A 19,186-nucleotide genomic window follows, 5' to 3' on the forward strand; every position below is an offset into this window, starting at 1 on the left:
TTGAATTTACAGATTCTAAAAAAATATTTCGATTTTAATCGTTATGTTATCAAAAAACATGACTTTATCTATGAACAAGCTCACGTGTTTTCGCCAATGGAGTTAATATGTGATATAGTTTTACGAACAAACACATCGCGCTATTTGCAAGGCGACGGACACACAAGAAGGACCTCGAATTGAATGCAATATTAAATGTCACTTTTTCCGATAACTTTGTATTGTAGCACACGTCGCCTACAATTTAAAGCCATAGCCAACTGTATAGAAAAGTATAGAAATAAACTACAGTAAAGTAAATAAATTAAAGTAAGTAAATTCATTGCAAGAAGTAAAGGATGGCCATATGCTTATTTAGCCTAATTTTAGAGCCTATAGGCCTATAAAAAGTGTCCGTATCATAGATTTTACACTGACATCATGTTATACGTACGCGTGAATACAACTTAGAGATCCTTTTTTTTTGCATTTAAATATTATTATGTTGATGTATGTTTATTATCTATAATATTTGCCTATTGTCTAAATGTATGAATAAATACAATAAGATATTTATTTTCCTTTAGTTGTATAGTATTTTAAACTTGTACATTTTCCTCATTGTAGCCAATACTACAGTATTACTGATTTAATTATTCGCCAGTTTAAAAATATTTTTCTAATGTATTCATAATGGTCAAATAATATTATCAGTATCGGTTAGTGTGGTTGGCGAAGCGACAGTACTATGTAAAGAAGAAAAATGTAAAATAAATATTTCATTAACCAACGTATGAACTACTAAACGAAAACATCCTACGGCAACGTATATCGTATTGACGCGCGCGCAACATAAGAAAATACTCTTCTATCTATTTTTGCATCCCCTCTTACGATCGAGAATCATGATGAACGTAAAGCAGTCGGTGTTGAACACGTCGGTTCCCACTTATGATGACACGCAAGTTTGTTCTTAAGGCGCACTTTGCGTCGATCTGGAAATTAATTCCAGCTCTTAAAATATTTCCCGGGCCAAATTTGGCAGAATATATTCAAATTATGATTTGACAAGAAGTAAAAAGAACGAACGATATAGGCATCAGCGTTTTGCAAATTTTGGTTATAAATCGGTCGTTTCCTGCGACATATCATCTGTTTCACGGCTTCCATAATTCCGAATAATTATGCCATTATGTCAACGTTCACAAAGACAAAAGCCATTCAAAACAAAGATTGAAATAAAAAATATTCCCTCCAAAATTACAAGTTGCCGATTTTGTTACGGTTGCAATGTGATTAGTGACGATAGTGTGTTCACGTTTAATTTATTTTTCAATATTAAAACGGGTGTTTATTCATATCGGTATTACGTTTACCGACACTGTCAAAAGATTAGTTTAATGAAGTTCCAGTCCCGCCAACCACAATTTTCCTCATCATCAAATAAAAAACTGACTTTTGTTTTCAAGCATTGCCCGTGGTGAATACAAAAAGAGATACTCTCTATAAATCTTTATTAAGTGATGGTGAATGTTTATCGGGCTTAACCACTCTAACCCCCAACCTTCTATCTCACAGGGTTGTGGTTGAGACGACTATTCAACAGTCTCCCGATTTTCAACAGATTGTCGACGTCCCGCTTCTAAATGTTTGCATCCCTGCCATGAGTGTCCATTAACAAAAGAAAACATAAAATTTTAATTAAGAAACAGGTTACCGGTTGTTGACCATTTAAATATAGAATTGACACTAATACAAACAAATCTAACAGAATATACTATTATAACGGGTTAACGATCAAGAAAAATTTTCAGAGTGTGATGTCTATTATTCGTTCTACAGTATTAGCCTTTTGTCAAATCATAATTTGAATACAGTATTATTTTTTACTTTGACAATACAAAGATATAAAATAAAGTTCCGTTAGTTCACGGTAAGCTATTGGGACGAACTGTCATTGGCCCGGGAAATATTTTAAGAGCTGAAATTGGTTTTCAGATCGACGCAAAGTGCGCCGTAAGAAAATAACGTTGCGTGTCATCACAAGTGGGAACCGATGTGTTCAACACCATTTCTGCTTTATTACGTTCATCATGATTCTCGAATCGTAAAGCCTGTTTTCCTGTCGACGTTAGTAGACGCTATCGTCGTTGATCGTTAAAAGTTCAACGACGATCGTTTGAAAACGATCAAGTTGAAATGATAACGATAGCGATTACCTTTTCCTGTAAATCGTTAACATTTCAATGTTTACGTAGAAGATCGCCGATTATTGTTAACGATAGCGTCGAATAACGTCGACAGGAAAACAGGCTTAAGAGGTTCTGTTGCGCGCGCCAACGATACGTTGCGGCACAATTTTTTTTGTTTAGTGGTTCATACGTTGGTTAATGAAATATTTATTTTCCTTAAAAGGAAAATAAATATTTCATTAACCAAAAAAAATTTACATTTTTCTTTACATCATCTGTCGCTTCTCCAACCACACTAAATATTCTGATACTGATATAGGCCCTATTATTTGTCTATTATTATGAATACATTAGAAAACATTTTGAAACTGGCGATTAAGTAAAATAGCAATAGTTACAATGGGAAAATGTAAAAGTTTAAATACAATACAGGAAAATGAATATCTTATTGTATTTATTCATACATTTAGATAATAAACAATAGGCAAATAAAAAACACATAGCAACATATTTAAATGCAAAAAAGATCTCTGTACCTACATTTAAAAGCAAGTGTAAAATCTATGATACGGACACTTTTTATAGGCCTATAGGCTCTAAAATAAACCTAAATACCGGGCCTACCGCCATCCTTTACTTCTTACAATTTACTTACTGTAGTTTATTTCTATACTTATAAACAATTGGCTATGATTTTAAATTGTTATCGGAACAAGTGACATTTCATGTGCGAGGTCCTTCTTGTGCGTCCGTCGCCTTGCAAATAGCGCGATGTGTTTGTTCGTAAAACTATATCACATATTAACTCCATTGGCGAAAACACGTGAGCTTGTTCATAAATAAAGTCATGATTTTTTTTTAAATTGAAATATTTTTTCAGGATCTGTAAATTCAAGGTGTTATCACGATTTTGTATGATTTTGGTCGGATTTTGTGCACACTACAATTTCGTAGGGTCTTCGCTTTCGAGGTCTTCGGTCTTCGATCTTCGCTTTCGAGGTCTTCGCTTTCGACACACCCTATCGCAGTTGTGTAAATCACTTCTTGTTGCTATACGCTTGGGTGCACACGGAACAACAAATTTAACTTAACTGATGAATTATTCATGTTTATTTTGTGACGTTTCATGAGGGGTCCCCAACTTATGTACGAAAAAAAAAATCGCCGCCCGGTCAGAGGTGAGCTGAGAGCGTATGCTCCTTGATGTATCGTTGAGGGTGTTAATGGTAGGCACAATTGTGTTACTGTATTATGTATATACACATTGTTTATAAGTACGTTTATTAATATTGTTGTGTGCTGTAGTGTCCGTTTCTGACTAACGCATTATTAAAATATTTTTTTGTTATCAATTACATACCGCCCTAGCTAGAGCTAGGCTAGGCAACACTGAATACTAAATATTAGGATTCCCAATTAAAATGAATAGAGGTGGATTTTCTCTAATGTAGTAATAAAGGGTATAACAGGCCAGGCCTAGTTAGGGGTATTTGAGCTTGTATCATATATTATTAATACAGTATAAATAAACAATTCATTTGTATTTTTACCTACCTACAGGTCTATAATTGGAGTGGAACTATGATAATTAATGGACGGGATAAGCAAAAATGTATTTATTGATTGGAATGGAAGCGCAAATTTTAGAGTCAAATTATAATATTAAGGTAACAGATACTGAGCATTGCTATTTTAAACTGTTGATCAAACTTACATAATACATTATACTAAATTATTATTTTGTTATTATTTATTTTCCTTTTTCAGGTGAATAGGAAGATGCCCAGCGTACTTTATAATAGATGCTACTTGGATCAAGCTTGCACGATACATATGCAGTATACTAAGACACCAAGTATAGAATGAGCGCAGACAATTAAAATTACAGAACTAAATATTTATGAAGAATAGTAAAATATGCATAATAGAATGCTTTAGACGTGAATGCTATGGTTACAGTCATACTGTAACTATGGTAATGTACTACCAGACAGTACACTAGTAGCAGTGCATCATATAGTGTTTGTTTTTAACCATCTAAATGGGTCTGGGTATATAAACAAATAAACCACTACTGTACTTCTTTTTTTATTTATTTAGCCAAATGTACAATGGACATTTATGAAAGAATCTCTTGAATATGATGGAGCTGGCTGGTGTTGATAGAATTAAAATGTATCACTCAGGTCTCAAAAGTAATTTATGTCCCGTTTGAAAAATCTTGCTTGTTCCAAACTCATTATGATACATTTGTTCAATAAAATTCATTCCACACACTATTTCTGCCATATAATTTGTTGATGTTTACAATTTTATTACTAGTACTACAGGTATTACAGTTCTTCAAGCCATCTCATGTACTGTTGATTCCATAAATCTGCAAAGATAAGACCAATAAATGGTTGGAAATGCACTATTATTTTTATTCAATCCTACCTAGGCCCTATAGTACAGTATTATATTTTATGACTTGGTAACAAACAGAAAGAGATTATTTAATTACAGTACTAACTAAACTATAATAATCCTCTCTGCCTCACCTCTGCTCTACTTTAATTATTAGTATTATTATATTACTATATTAGTCAATAACAAAATTCAGAGCCAAAAACAAGTTCAAAAGCTTACCTTTTTTATTTACGTCGCCTTTTACATACGTCTACGCCCGCGCCTTGTCCACTTCCTGGAGGTTCGTCGGTGAACCGGCGACTACTACTCTCTTCCATGGAGTAACTCCATATGTAGGCCTAGTATAGTAGTACTAGCAAATTTAGAAGAAACTATAGTCTACTAGACCTAGCCTACTTTGTAGTCTGCGTGAGTGGTTTAGTGTGAGATGTACAAATACACCCTTTCTTCTTTTCACGTACAATCTTTGCAGACATAACTTTTTATTGATTTGTGAAATATCGATATTTTCTACAACTACAGCAGCAACAGGGAGCTTGTAGGATGGGTTTGTTTATTTTGTTTACACCACACAGTCCGCGAACGAGACAAGGCGGTGATTGGACTGTATTAAAATTCATTAACCAATCACAAAACGACTGCTGCCGTGGCTACAACCCCGGGTGTTTCAAACTCTAAATTTGACGATCTCGTACGTGCGTATAGAACGTTCATAAAAATTAAGATGGCGTGCCAGTTGGTCGGCCATTTTGCGGACGTTTTATACCAAAATTGTATTTGTTTATTTCTCAAGTTCTACTAGGTATTTGAATCTAATTTTTGGTGTGCTGTTTATTAACATTAAAAGGATTCATACAAAGTCATTTTTGTGAAATTTTAAAATCCTTTCATATCCATTTTAAGCGTCAAACTGAAAAGTTTTGTATTTAAGTTAAAACAAACAATATAAAAGACGATCCCTTAAACTAATTAAAAATGCAAAACCGTGTCGTCATAGCAACGGATAACAAAATCCTTGAGGTTAACTCCTCCTACAACGACGCGACACCTACATGCCATTGACATTGTATACGTAAATCAATTAAAATGATCACATGAACTATAAAGTTTTGCGAAGATTATTATAACTATAGTATCCAGGTGCTTAATGCAATGCAGTAACTTTAACAATGAATTATTAATACTAATACTTAGTAAATGATTAAATTAAGGTACAACAGGTCAAAGCCATATCTCATCAATATATAGGCCTAGCTAGGTAACATAACCGAAATTAATGGCGTCTCAATAGAACTTGGCCTAATAACATTAAATCTGTATGAGTTATTGATCAATAAATGTAGCGGAATGCAGCTTACCGAAAATAGCAAAGTCACCCGCTATCTGCAGTACATAAACAATTCAAGTAAATATCAAAAATTAAACAATATGTCAATATCCTATAATTAAAGTCACTAGCTGTGATCATACATCCTCTCCTCTCTAATGCAAGATACCTCTCCTCACATGGTCCTAAAATGACGTCATTTTCTTAATAATGCGCCCTCTCTAAATATAAACTAGTTTGGGACCAAACATCCCGGCCCCTCTAATGCTATACTGAATTAAGGCATTAGCAAACATAGTTAACAATTTAACAATAAATAAATTAATGTAACAACAATTTAACAATCTATTAAACAGCATCTGAACTACTGACTCTCTGCCTCCAGAATCACAACCAACTTCGTGATGGGCCGTACCAGTTCAGCGTTTGCAGTTCTCAGCTTAACAGATCTCACCAGTCCTCTTGCATCCTTATAAGCTTCCAACACTCTTGCCATTGGCCACTGTCCTCTTGGAGAATTCTCCGCAATTATAACAATGTCTCCTACATCCACATTTCTACGCTCTTTAAACCATTTCTGACGCTCCATCAATGTCGCCAAATACTCCTTCCTCCATCTTGCCCAGAATACATTAACCAGGTATTGCGCCTGTCTCCATCTCTTACGATATACATCTGCCTCACTGAATATACCTGGAGCAGGTATATAATCTGCTTGTGCCAGTAACAGGTGATTCGGCGTTAGTGGGCGATCTTCCTTAGGATCATCAGACAGCATTGTCAATGGCCGTCCGTTAACAATCGCCTCCACCTCACAAAACAATGTCCTCAGACCTTCATCGTTTAGTTTTATTGTCTGCTCCTTTAACAATCCATATAACACCTTTCTTATTGATCTGATCATTCTTTCCCAGACTCCCCCTTGGTGGGAGGCAGCTGGAGGATTAAATCTCCAATCAATTCCATTTTGTCTTACTGTGTGAATCTGAGTGTTGTTCCATTCTTTCATTCCCTTTCTTAGCTCCTTGTCGGCTCCTACTAAATTGGTTCCGTTGTCCGACAGCATGTATCTTACAGCACCTCGTCTGGCAATAAATCGCCTTACAGCATTTATGCAGGAGTCCGTATCTAGCGAATCAGCCATTTCTAGATGAATCGCTCGTGTATTGAAGCATGTGAACACAACTCCGTACCGTTTTAAGACTGTCCTTCCTCTTTTGATTTCTATTGGACCAAAGTAGTCAACTCCAGATCTGGTAAACGGCTTCTCTCCGCTCATTAATCTTTGCTTTGGTAATTCAGACATTTTCTGGGTCTCCAAACGTCCATTATACCTACGACAAGTGACACACCTTGAGAAAATACTCTTTGTCAACTTAAGTGCTCTTGTCACCCAATACTTCTCTCTGAATCTTGCTAGTATGGCATTCCTTCCTACATGACCCATGCGTTGGTGAATATCATTGATTATTATACCAGCAACTATGGATGTTTTTGGAAGCAATATTGGGTGTTTAGCTTCTAATGGTATAGATGCTCCTGCTATTCTTCCACCGACTCTGATGATTCCCTTTTCATCCTTAAAGGGGTCCAACTTAGATGTGTCATTGCCCATAGGTTGTTTTGAAGTTTCCGACTGCAGATATCTTATTATTTCTGTCTCAGCGACATCAAGCTCTGAGCTTGTTATTGGCTCAATCCTTCTTACTCTTCCCTTTGGTGGTGTACGGGTTTTGCAACGTTGCATTAAATTACCCTTGACTCGAAGCATCCAAGCGACAAACACCTTTAACCGGCTCCAACTAGAAAATCTTCCAAACAATGATTCAATATAATCACATGAATTAACTGTTGCTGCTGCTGCATATTTTACGTCTGGGTCGCTTATTGACAGCAAAGCCATTCCTAGGTTTCCCTTTGGCCACTTGTCTTCTTTGTTTTTTAAGAACACCGGCCCCTTTAGCCACATTTCAACCTCCACCTTCTTGCTTAAGTGCATACCTCGTGAAGCTATGTCTGCAGGATTATTTGCAGTATCCACGTGTCTCCACTGCTCGCACTCACTTCCTTCGTGAATGATTGATAACCTATTTGCTACAAAGGTGCTAAATCTTGTTTTGTTGTTTCTTATGTAGTTTATAACTAGCATGCTATCGGTCCAGAATATTACTCTTTTGAATGTGGTGTCAACTTCTTCTCGAACTAGACTTGCACATTTAACTGCTAGAGTTGCAGCAGTTAATTCTAGTCTGGGAATCGTCATCTTCTTAAGAGGTGCCACTCTTGATCGTCCATAAAGTATGTTACTGTCGATCGTTTCTCCTACCTGCGACCGCACATACAGTATATAGCAACTCCATAACCATTTTCACTTGCGTCCGCAAACACGTGAAGTTCTTGGTCGGTTTTAAGTTTACATGTAATAAACCTGGGCACACGCAATTCCTCAACTAGAGGTAAGCTTTCTAGCCAGCGTTTCCACCTACGTAATTCCTTTCCCTCAACTGGATTATCCCAATTCTTGCCTTTCTTGATTAGTTCTTGAAGAAGAATCTTAGGTGTTAACATCACGGGCGATGCCAGTCCCATAGGATCAAACACCGAGCTTATTGTAGATAATATGCCCCTTCGGGTACATGGCTGCTCTGTGATACTCGAAAGCTGATAACATAGACAGTCACTCCTTGGGTCCCATTGCACTCCAAGTGCCCTTTCGCTTGGAATTCCTTCTTCCTTAAATGCTAGGGCTTGTAGTTCCTTTGATCTGTTCTCTACTGGAACAGAGTTGATGACGTCTCGTCTGTTACTGGTCCATTTAGCTAGATTAAACCCGCCTTTTGCACAGAGTTCCTTAAGGTTTTTTACCATATTTATACCATCAGATATTGATCCAACTGACTTCAAGCAGTCATCAACATAGAAGTTGCGTAGTAACGTCTGTGAGACTTCATCTTCTGTACTTGGTCTATTGTCTAAAGCTGTTTGTCTTAAAGCCATATTGGCGCAAGCAGGAGAAGACGCTGCTCCAAACAAATGTGCTGTCATTCTATACTCCACTGGTTGCTGGTTGACATCTCCTTCTGGCCACCAGAAAAATCTCATATAGTCTCTATCTTTCACTGGCACCTTCACTTGGTGAAACATGGCCTAAATGTCGGCCATTATAGCGACTGGGTCTTCTCGAAACCTCAGTAAGACTTCTACTAAGCTGTTTGTCATATTAGGTCCTGGGAGTAATAGATTGTTGAGAGATGTTCCCTGAAATTTGGCTGCACAATCGAAGACAACACGTATCTTCCCTGGTTTGTGTGGGTTATATACTCCATGATGTGGTATGTACCAGGTCTTTCCTATCGTCGGTTCGATAATGTCTACCTTCTCAGCAAATCCTTTCTGTATAAGTTTTCTCATAAACTCTTGGTAGTCGTGTTGGAACTCCTGGTTTCGACGCAGTTTGTTTTTCAAGCATTCCAGTCTCTTAACTGCCATAAACCTATTATTAGGAAGCATTGGCGTTTCTTCTCTAAATGGCAGATCGATGTGGTAGTGTCCATTAATGAGACGGATGCTATTGTTGACCTTTGAAATGAACAACTTATCCTCTCTCGACGGTTGTTTTGCATGAACGAGTCCTCTTTCAGGAAAATCCAGTGGTGTTGGCTGGTTGACTCTGGCCTGTGTCATTGCCTTCTCTAACCAAATTCCATATAAGCCAGCCCAACCTAGTTCTAGTAGCGTGTGGTGCATTAGGTGGTCCAGTAATGGTTTCTAGTGGGCAATACGCTTCAGCTACGGCGTTTCCAATTAAAAGGCCAATTCCAGCGTCAATATTCGTTGCTGTTATGTTTTTTAGGTGTGGCCATTTTGCGATATCTCCATTGGTTGGGATATGTCTGCTAGAAACCGGAAGTCTGTTTTTAGTATAGGCAACTGGTAACTCCACCTTCCCTTGACCATCTAATCTGCTGATCATCAATCCTTTTATGATTTGTGTGGTCATAGTATGTTTATTTCCCATTGTGTCAATACTTAGTTTGGCCCGTTTTCCCTCGGCTCCTGTTTTGTGAAGTAGCTCATCTGATATGAATGATATGCTGCTTCCCGGATCAAAGAATGCGTATGTCTTGATCGGCTGACTCCCGTTTCTCGCTGTAACTTGTACTGGTACGATCGCGAGAGTACATTCGCCTCTTGTAGAACAGGCTGATCCAACATTCGGCGGCTGGTTAGAATTTGGATCTCTGTGTAGGGATGTCGGGTGAGCTCCCTTGCAAGTTTTGCATTCGAGCCGTTGCCTGCATTCCTTGCTACGGTGTCCTATACGGAGACAGCCAAAGCATCCTCTTGATTGCTTCAGAAATTCAATTTTGGTTTCTCTAGACAGCCCATCAAACTTGATGCAGTTTTCAAGGTTGTGGGTTTCCTTGCAATAAAGGCAAATTACATCTTCCTTGGTTGTCGAGAAGCTTCCCTTGCTGGGTGGCTTTTGAGTCTTCTCACGTTGGGGCTTGCTTGCCCTTTCTGAGTTTAACGAACCATATACAGGATTATTGGCAATCCTACTCTGCTTCTCTACAAATTCAACAAAGTCATCGAATGTAACGGTTCTCATTTTTTCCTCTTGTATGTAGTCTGTTGTAGTGCGCCCTCTTAGCCTATACGGTAACTTCGCCACTAACATCTGGATGTTTTTTGTGTGGTTAAGTTCAGACAGATAATTCAAATCTTCCATTGCATTTCGACACTCTAATAGAAACAAAGAAAAATTGCTTAACGCACTTGCATCTTCCGAACGAATCTCGTCTATTGATTGAGCCTTTTCCATGTATGCTTCTGTCATTTTGTACTTGTTTCCAAACCTTTTGCCCATCGCCTTTCTTGCCTCCTTGTAACCTCTGTCACCTTCTGTGTACATGTAACTCCTTACTAATTTATTCACGTCTCCAATGGTAAACTGTTCCAAGTAATACAGTCTTTCACTATTGCTCTCTGTCTTGCTATCGACTTCGTGCTCGAATGCCTTTATGAATGCATTGTACTCTGTTGCCTCACCATTGTATGGTTTAATTCTCCGTCGTGGCAGCTGGGCCTTCTGCTGGCTTGTAACAATTGCCTTTGCCATCTCTATTTGTTGACGGATCAGCATGTTCATCGCATCATCGGTTGGGGCACAAGGCTTAACTGGTTTTATTTCATTGGTTTGCCCATCTTCATTGTATTGATTTTCAAGTCCGTTATCGTGTAATTCTAAATCTTCTTCGATCCTATCGTTTACAATGAATCGTCTCATCCGGTCTTGGGCTGATTCAACTGGTAAATTGACACTTAATTCTTCGTCTCGTTCCTCTATTTTATCTATTTCTTTATCCAGAGCACTTGCTCTTGCTAGGGATGTAGCTGCTTCTTCTCTGATATTAAGCAGTTCTAATTCTGCCTCTGCCTGAGTTTAGCCTTGGCAGCAAGAGCTTTCTTAATCCTAAACTCCTCCTTTGCCTTGGCCACAGCAGCATCGGCCCTTGCCTCTGCTGCATTCAATCTGAGTGAAGTAGTTGACCCTCTACTTGATTTAGACGTGAGTCTTGATGATGTTGTTGACATAGTAATAGAAATCTCCTACCTTATGTTATTTTCGTAATAATGTACTGCCCTAAAAATAATGCGAGTGATAGTCGTTATTCAAGTCCAACACCCAAGGTGCTCCTTTATTCCGGTTTCTTGAATGTGAACCAGATTACTAAAACAAAACATAACAATGACCTATAAATGCATGTCTAGCAATATATGTGGCTCCTTAAGCGTCAAACTGAAAAGTTTTGTATTTAAGTTAAAACAAACAATATAAAAGACGATCCCTTAAACTAATTAAAAATGCAAAACCGTGTCGTCATAGCAACGGATAACAAAATCCTTGTGGTTAACTCCTCCTACAACGACGCGACACCTACATGCCATTGACATTGTATACGTAAATCAATTAAAATGATCACATGAACTATAAAGTTTTGCGAAGATTATTATAACTATAGTATCCAGGTGCTTAATGCAATGCAGTAACTTTAACAATGAATTATTAATACTAATACTTAGTAAATGATTAAATTAAGGTACAACAGGTCAAAGCCATATCTCATCAATATATAGGCCTAGCTAGGCCTAGCTAGGTAACATAACAGAAATTAATGGCGTCTCAATAGAACTTGGCCTAATAACATTAAATCTGTATGAGTTATTGATCAATAAATGTAGCGGAATGCAGCTTACCGAAAATAGCAAAGTCACCCGCTATCTGCAGTACATAAACAATTCAAGTAAATATCAAAAATTAAACAATATGTCAATATCCTATAATTAAAGTCACTAGCTGTGATCATACATCCTCTCCTCTCTAATGCAAGATACCTCTCCTCACATGGTCCTAAAATGACGTCATTTTCTTAATAATGCGCCCTCTCTAAATATAAACTAGTTTGGGACCAAACAGACGCCATACGTAAGGGAAACGCAAGTAATTTGACCAATCACGACATGATAGATCATTAACTGTCGCTTCATGGTCAACTCGCTCGCGTTGCGCTAACGCCATTGCGTCCTAGTGGGAACCAAACTTTAGATATTTTTTTTAAATAGTTTAACTTGAATAGAAAAATGCAACATGTTTAATGAACGAAAGTTTTAAATAAAAAAAGCAATTGTTAAAATTAGACACGTACATTTGTATTTATTTTTTTATTTTCTGTCTTCTGCCAACACTAAATAACCTATTAAAACAAATTGTTACAGAGTATTTTTCACCGGAGGACATCTTTTTATGTACTAACTTTCCTGTTCCTTTGTGCTCCATTTTTTATACAAACGCTTCTCTTTCCACTGGCGAACGCAAGTACTTAAGCGCACTCGAGTACTTAAGCGCACTCAAGTAATTTGACCAATCAGGACATGATGAATCATTATCACTTGTGTCAACTTGTTGTGTTGTGCGTCCAATGAACAGGTTAATTAACAACTTGTAGGCCTATATGACGTCAGAATGTTTTAGGATGACGATTACAATGCGATGTAACCAACCTAATAACGCCAGACGCATTCAGCTGTTTTAAAAGTTTAAATTCCTCTGGCATGTGGTGTCCATTTTTAAAAGATGTGTTTCCGTAATAATGGTACGTGACGGGTTTCCCTTCGGCTGTTTGATTGAAAGGGTAAAATCCATACAATGATACTTTACTACACATATTTCCAGCAAGCGAAACTACGTAAAGGCCCGACGATGGCGATGAAATTTTCCACGTCCTAAAAAACGAAAGAGTTTTGTTTTATCCAAGTGGGCGCCCTATTATGCCTATTTTCCATTAGTATATTCAATATTGGCCTTCCCCGTGCTTGCGCGGCAAGGCAAAGAAACCCGGTTGGGACTACTATATTGTCTTGTGGAAACCTGTAGTTAGGCTGAACGTTCACATTGAGCTCAATGTGTCGGCTCAGTGTGATCTTCGATTTCAATTCATTCTTTTCTTTATAAAAAGTACGGTACTAAATATCTGTCTAAACTAACCAATTTGACCAAAAAATGTGTTGATGTGCCCAAATGTGGTAGGGATGTGCCCAAATATGGTAGTGATGTGCCCAAATATGGTAGTGATGTGCCCAAATATGTATATTGTAGATTACCTCGCAATCGACTGTCTAAGTGATTTACTTGGTCGTGCTAATACAATGCTTGGCTTGAATGTGCGCATGGCATTGACAATATCCATCTTGGGAGACCAAGCGCTTGCTTTTGTCACCCATATAATAGTGGAATTATTCAAATTGTTCAGATAACGATACATCGTTTTGTAACAGCTATCATTTTTATTTTGTGAGCACCAGCCGTAATGTCTTCCCTCTTGATTGTTTATTGTTACTAAACTTGTTCTTGTTCCAACATCTTTCTGGAAACCTTCTAGTGGCGCCATATTTGAACGAAACACGTGATCATGCGCATCAATTTCCAATCCGCAATTACTCCCCTGCAGGATTCCAGAGTTTCCGATGACAGCGCACGTGTTTGCAGGTTTTATCCATGGTTCCCCATTGGCTTGAGCTGTTTCGGTGTAAGTTTGAGTTTGTATCAGCTCGTTAGGATAGACACGAAGCAATCTAATCGGCGAAAACCCCTTTAAACTTTTTCTGTAGAAAAAAAAGACATGCTTTACTGAATAAACGAAATATAGTTTCCTCAACGTATTTTTATTTCATGTTCCCGCCTAAATATCTTTTCTTTTTTAATCTATAAAAATATAGGAAAGTTGAATTGACTTTCATGTTTATATATTTGGATGTAGGGGTACACCATTAGATCGGTAGCCCACTTACAGTACAAAGGTGCATTTGTAGTTCAAATTTTACATACAGAATTAGCAACAAAAAAGAAGAAAAAAACAAATCAAATGAAAACATAACATATTAAATCTATTAATTCGTAACATAATTATCCTCAAACCCACAAAATCGTAAGTCTTTAAATTTATACTCTGTTAAAGTTATCAAAATTACTGTTAATTGATTTAGCGTACGGTATACAGTATTAACCTTTGACCATTTTTATAACATTCTCAATTTGTATATGGTCAGTTCATTTACGAGTAATATGTAAACCGAGATATTTATATGATTCAGTTTTATTTCTGGTTAATGTTAGCTTATAATACAATACTCTAATACCTATAAGTTCAAGTTCAATAACTTTTATTCAATAATAATAATAGTATGGTATTGTTATTATTCGGATCAAGAAAACGAAACAGATTGTTTAATATCATTTTCTAGTCTTTTCCACAAATGCAGACTAGCTGTTACAGTGATAAATAATTGACTTTTTCTGAGTTTAATAAAAGGAACATAAGTTATAACTTGGAAACCAATAACTTGGTTCCAACTGGGGAACCAATAGCTTGGTTCCAACTTGGGAACCAATAGCTTGGTTCCAACTTGGGACCCAACAGCTTGGTTCCAACTTGAGAACCAACAGCTTGGTTCCAACTTGGGAACCAATAGCTTGGTTCCAACTTGGGAACCAATAGCTTGGTTCCAACTTGGGAACCAATAGCTTGGTTCCAACTTGGGAACCAATAGCTTGGTTCCAACTTGGGAACCAATAGCTTGGTTCCAACTTGGGAACGAATAACTTGATAAACGATGTCTCCATGCGCTCGACAATAAAGAGAAAGAGTGGAAACCAAAAGGAAGAGAACAAAAAGACAAAAACACCAAGCTAGCACCCAAACTGGAGTATGGGGATACACCATCATCGCTTACTGGGGATCAGTGTATAAGGACCCCAGTTACTAGAATCGGTTAAGTCGTGATCTTTTCAGGGATCCGGTGCCTCCTAGCCTAGTCAGAAGACAACAACAGGCAAGAAAGGTGAACAAAAACATAACGATGCTAAACATGTAGATGCTAAATAAAACAGTGTTTATTAATTAAGTAGTTTTTCTTACGGAAAAAGTAAATAAATCAATCAAAAGAACAACCAATTTTACAAGGAAATACTATTTTATTTACAAAACTAGTTACCGGTTCACGATTGTAGTAATTGAAAAACAGTTTCTAACATAACATTAGTATAATAATCACTTCCTTAAATCGAGGCCTTTAACAATGTAAATATTTACATTGCTGAATAAATGTGAATTTGAAAAGGCTTATTTCACAATATAATGCTCATTCTGCTTCAACGCCTTCGAAAAATAAGTGCGGTTTTTATTTATAATAAACAATAGAAACATTCTTTTATGTTGTATAGGCCTATCGCCACATCTTAATATACCATTATTAATGTCTTTTACATACGGTACGATATACGTGTGGATCACGAAGGAAGAAAACTATGAATATTATAATTATGATTAAAGTATTGATGTGCAAAAAAAAACTATACTAAATACTCGTAAGACCAGTGACTGAAAAGGAATCACAGATGCACAATTTCGATCGGTGAGAGCAGAGATGTAAATTGAATAATAATTGAAAAATAAAAAGCGAAAAGCTAAATCAAAACGATAAAGTAAACAGCCAGAAAAGTTAGCAGAGCTTTCGGGCAACACTAGCCCTTCATCAGTGCAAGTGAAGGAATTTGTATATATATATATACTTTATACTTTTATATGTATTATCCACTTTTTTCATTATTTTCTTTTATTTTAACTATTCCTTTCTACAATAGGTCTATGTCTCTGTACAAAACACACAAGTTCATATATTCGAGTACATAATTGCACACATGCATACATACATACCCACGACACAGGTATATAAATAAATAAATATTTACAATATATAAAATGCAATACAATTATTATTCTTAATTCTTTTTTTTCTTTTTTTTTTTACAATAAGAACATAAATAAAAATATAAAATTCAAATAATTATAGTAAGCTTAACAAAATTCTTTCCTTACTCTTGTGTTTTAGTTTTATGTCTCATGGTTATATTTGTTGCTTACTTATATGTTACGTTTCGTTTTGTTTTTAATATTTATTTCATTTATTTTCATTTTTTTTTAATAATTCTATATAAAGATTTAACCACCTATTGGCATTGCACAGCGTTATATATTTATACTGTTCATAATGTTTTATACATAGCATATTTTCTTATATATTATCTTATCCATTGTATAGTATTGTATGTTTTTAACTGTTGTTATTTTTATTGTAATTTGAACCTTGGAAGGCAAATTTCATTTACTGTGTATTTGACAATAAATTTTAACTTGAACTTGAACTTGAACTATAAACCTCTGTAGAATATACCGTATTATAATAGTCGGTTAAGGTATAACCTATTATTTTTTTCTGCCAAAAAGAGGCGAGAAAGTGAACCATAATTCCATTTCTTTACTTTTTTCAAAATGTGTGCTTTATAGATACAGAAGCATCCAAGAGAGAACATGTGGTCAACATATCTGTTTCCGGTACCGAGTACAATATTTTGAAAGTTTGCCTCAATTCCAAACTTATATGTGGTATAAACATTAATGTATTTCCATAAATCATTTGCTTCAGTACATTGGTAAAAGAAGTGTTTATCATCTTCTATTACATTACATTGCAGGCAAGTGTCTGTATTATTAATATTCCATTTAAAGAGCCTTCTATTGGTAGGAATAATACAATGCAATAGTTTGAAATTTAGCTGTTTAAGTTTGTTATCTTTAATATCATTTACTTTTCTTTTCCACGTCAGTGTCCAATCGTTCGCTATATTAAAATGTGTTTCCCACTTTGTTTTACTCTTGGTTGGTTCTTTACATTTTTTTTGGATAAAAAAGAGACGAATGTTTTTACAACTCATTTTACTATACTGTATTGATATAACTTCGTTAACTTTTACATTATCAATTTTTGAATAAAGTATATCTTTCCATTCTCGTGGTATTGCTTTTAGTAGACATGACAATTCAGCAATCCAATTCGATTTGATATTTAACAAAAATAGTAATTCATTTGTATTAATAAATCTGTTATCAATTATAATATGTTTCATCTTTGTTATACCAGATCTAATCCAATTCCTATAAAGGAGTGAGAAACCATTGTATGTTATCAAGTTGTTGCCCCATATAGGTTGTTCTATAATTTGTTCATAGGAAAGTGACATTTTGACAGAATATTGATTGAATTCAGCTAAATACTTTAACATTGATTTATATAATAAAGGCATACTACTGTAATGTGTTTCTTTATATTTTACATTTGATATATTTTCAATAACCTCTCTTGGACCTATTTTGTTAAAATACAAGTAGTTGATAATGGAGGCCTAGTCAGTCGTGATTATAACAATGGTTAACAATGGGGATAGTATAAGACAATAGAGTATATCATTTCACTAGAATTGTTATATAGATTTGTTATATATTAATATACATTATAATATAAAATTATTAAATAATAAATAAAAAATATTTGGTGATGATTTAGTTGCTCGTGATGAGAACAAATGGTTTACAATGGTTGAAGTCAATAGGTGTTATGTTTCGGATATAATAATACAACGGTTAACATTGAGTAAGGAAGTAAAAGATTGTTGTAAGATTGAATTGAATTGAATTGAATTGAAATTTATATTTATACTGGGTAACCTCTTCAGTCAGATTTGATAGATATTGATGGTATAGTCCGTTTATAGGTTGTTTTTACAAAATTGTAAATATTAGTCAGCTGTACCAATTACTGAAAAACAAATTACTAGGAAGTATGAAACAATAGGTATTGTGTTTCGGGGTATATAACAATAGAGGTATTACCGTATATTTAAATTAGTTACATGCTATCATGTTGTGTTGGTAACATTTAAAGTGGGTTAATTCAGTATGTTGGCTACTATATGCTGTATGATATAAATTGTACAACTTGTAGTCCAGTTTTACAAAGTAAGCCTACTGAAAAGTAAATGACTACGGAAGAATAAAACAAAAGTTGCTGTGATAGTATAAATTAGGTGTGATGTTTCAGATATATAACAATATAGGTATTATTTAATGTATTGTCGGAAATTTTAAAAAGAGATACTTATGTATGCACGTGCAGGAGTTAATTAAAAAAATAAATAATAAGTTCATTAATGGTGTCTCGATCGAACCCACATATAATTAATAAGGGTAATTTGTTTCCGGATATTATAACAATGACAAAAAACAAAAAGATAAGAATGAATGAAGTTAAATAATAAGTATGTCTTGATTAAACTATACCGGTATTGAACAAGAATTTGAAAACAGCAGTCTTAGCGGTAACGAGGAATTTTTGTTAGAAATTCTTAATGACAACGATGAAATGGTAAGTTGAAGCAATTTGTACAAAAAAAAACAACAAAAATTTACGTATATTATTTTCCAAATGTTATTAAGAATGACTTCTTTGTTCTGTCTGTTACATGGGTTTTGTTATTTAATTTTCAGATTCGATGTATAGAAGAGTTAATTGATGATCAGAACGAAATATGTAATGAAATGGTAAGTTACTATTTCTATAAATTTATTTTGAAAATGGTAATAATATATGATATTTAGTCTAATATAACAATTTTGTTTTACAGTACGGTATTTTGAATATAAGTAATAATGAAGGGGAAGAAACACTTCAATTAGAGAACGACATGACAGTTCAAGGAATTTGCCGCATTGCAAGAAACAAAAGAGGTGATTTAGACGAAGAAGAAAATGTTAGAATCAAAACAGGATTTTTAAATTGAATGACATTGGGGAAGCTACTTAATGAAACAAAAGATACACGT

At 35.4% G+C, this 19,186-nt stretch overlaps 4 protein-coding genes across 4 annotated transcripts; all 4 read right to left on the reverse strand.

Moving 5' to 3' along the window:
• Positions 1 to 6,271: 6,271 nt before the first annotated feature.
• Positions 6,272 to 8,170, reverse strand: LOC140044345 (uncharacterized). Its single transcript, XM_072088824.1, has one exon. It carries the CDS (start codon positions 8,168 to 8,170, stop codon positions 6,272 to 6,274), a length of 1,899 nt encoding a protein of 632 aa, XP_071944925.1.
• A 59-nt stretch (positions 8,171 to 8,229) lies between these two features.
• Positions 8,230 to 9,051, reverse strand: LOC140044346 (uncharacterized). Its single transcript, XM_072088825.1, has one exon. The coding sequence runs from the start codon at positions 9,049 to 9,051 to the stop codon at positions 8,230 to 8,232; it is 822 nt and encodes a 273-aa protein (XP_071944926.1).
• A 493-nt stretch (positions 9,052 to 9,544) lies between these two features.
• LOC140044347 (uncharacterized) lies at positions 9,545 to 11,505 on the reverse strand. Its single transcript, XM_072088826.1, has 2 exons — positions 11,348 to 11,505; positions 9,545 to 11,315 (listed from the first exon to the last, which is right to left on the reverse strand). The coding sequence occupies exons 1-2, from the start codon at positions 11,503 to 11,505 to the stop codon at positions 9,545 to 9,547; spliced, it is 1,929 nt and encodes a 642-aa protein (XP_071944927.1).
• Positions 11,506 to 12,458: 953 nt separating this feature from the next.
• Positions 12,459 to 15,191, reverse strand: LOC140044348 (CMP-N-acetylneuraminate-poly-alpha-2,8-sialyltransferase-like). Its single transcript, XM_072088827.1, has 3 exons — positions 14,812 to 15,191; positions 13,573 to 14,073; positions 12,459 to 13,194 (listed from the first exon to the last, which is right to left on the reverse strand). Exons 1-3 carry the CDS (start codon positions 15,189 to 15,191, stop codon positions 12,930 to 12,932), a joined length of 1,146 nt encoding a protein of 381 aa, XP_071944928.1. The 3' UTR covers positions 12,459 to 12,929.
• Positions 15,192 to 19,186: the final 3,995 nt, after the last annotated feature.

Source organism: Antedon mediterranea, chromosome 3 (assembly GCF_964355755.1).
Source record: "Antedon mediterranea chromosome 3, ecAntMedi1.1, whole genome shotgun sequence".
NCBI lineage: Eukaryota > Metazoa > Echinodermata > Crinoidea > Comatulida > Antedonidae > Antedon > Antedon mediterranea.

What these genes read in the sequence shown, in the direction of transcription:
- LOC140044345 (XM_072088824.1), bottom strand. Translation starts at nt 8,170, where the DNA reads ATGACGATTCCCAGACTAGAATTAACTGCTGCAACTCTAGCAGTTAAA.
- LOC140044346 (XM_072088825.1), bottom strand. Translation starts at nt 9,051, where the DNA reads ATGTTTCACCAAGTGAAGGTGCCAGTGAAAGATAGAGACTATATGAGA.
- LOC140044347 (XM_072088826.1), bottom strand. Translation starts at nt 11,505, where the DNA reads ATGTCAACAACATCATCAAGACTCACGTCTAAATCAAGTAGAGGGTCA. An exon ending in GCTGCCAAGGCTAAACTCAG is followed by an intron (nt 11,316 to 11,347) that starts GCAGAGGCAGAA and finishes GCTTAATATCAG; the next exon opens with AGAAGAAGCAGCTACATCCC.
- LOC140044348 (XM_072088827.1), bottom strand. Translation starts at nt 15,191, where the DNA reads ATGGTGTATCCCCATACTCCAGTTTGGGTGCTAGCTTGGTGTTTTTGT. An exon ending in GGTTCCCCAGTTGGAACCAA is followed by an intron (nt 14,074 to 14,811) that starts GTTATTGGTTTC and finishes TTTTTTCTACAG; the next exon opens with AAAAAGTTTAAAGGGGTTTT. An exon ending in CTTAGACAGTCGATTGCGAG is followed by an intron (nt 13,195 to 13,572) that starts GTAATCTACAAT and finishes TTCGTTTTTTAG; the next exon opens with GACGTGGAAAATTTCATCGC.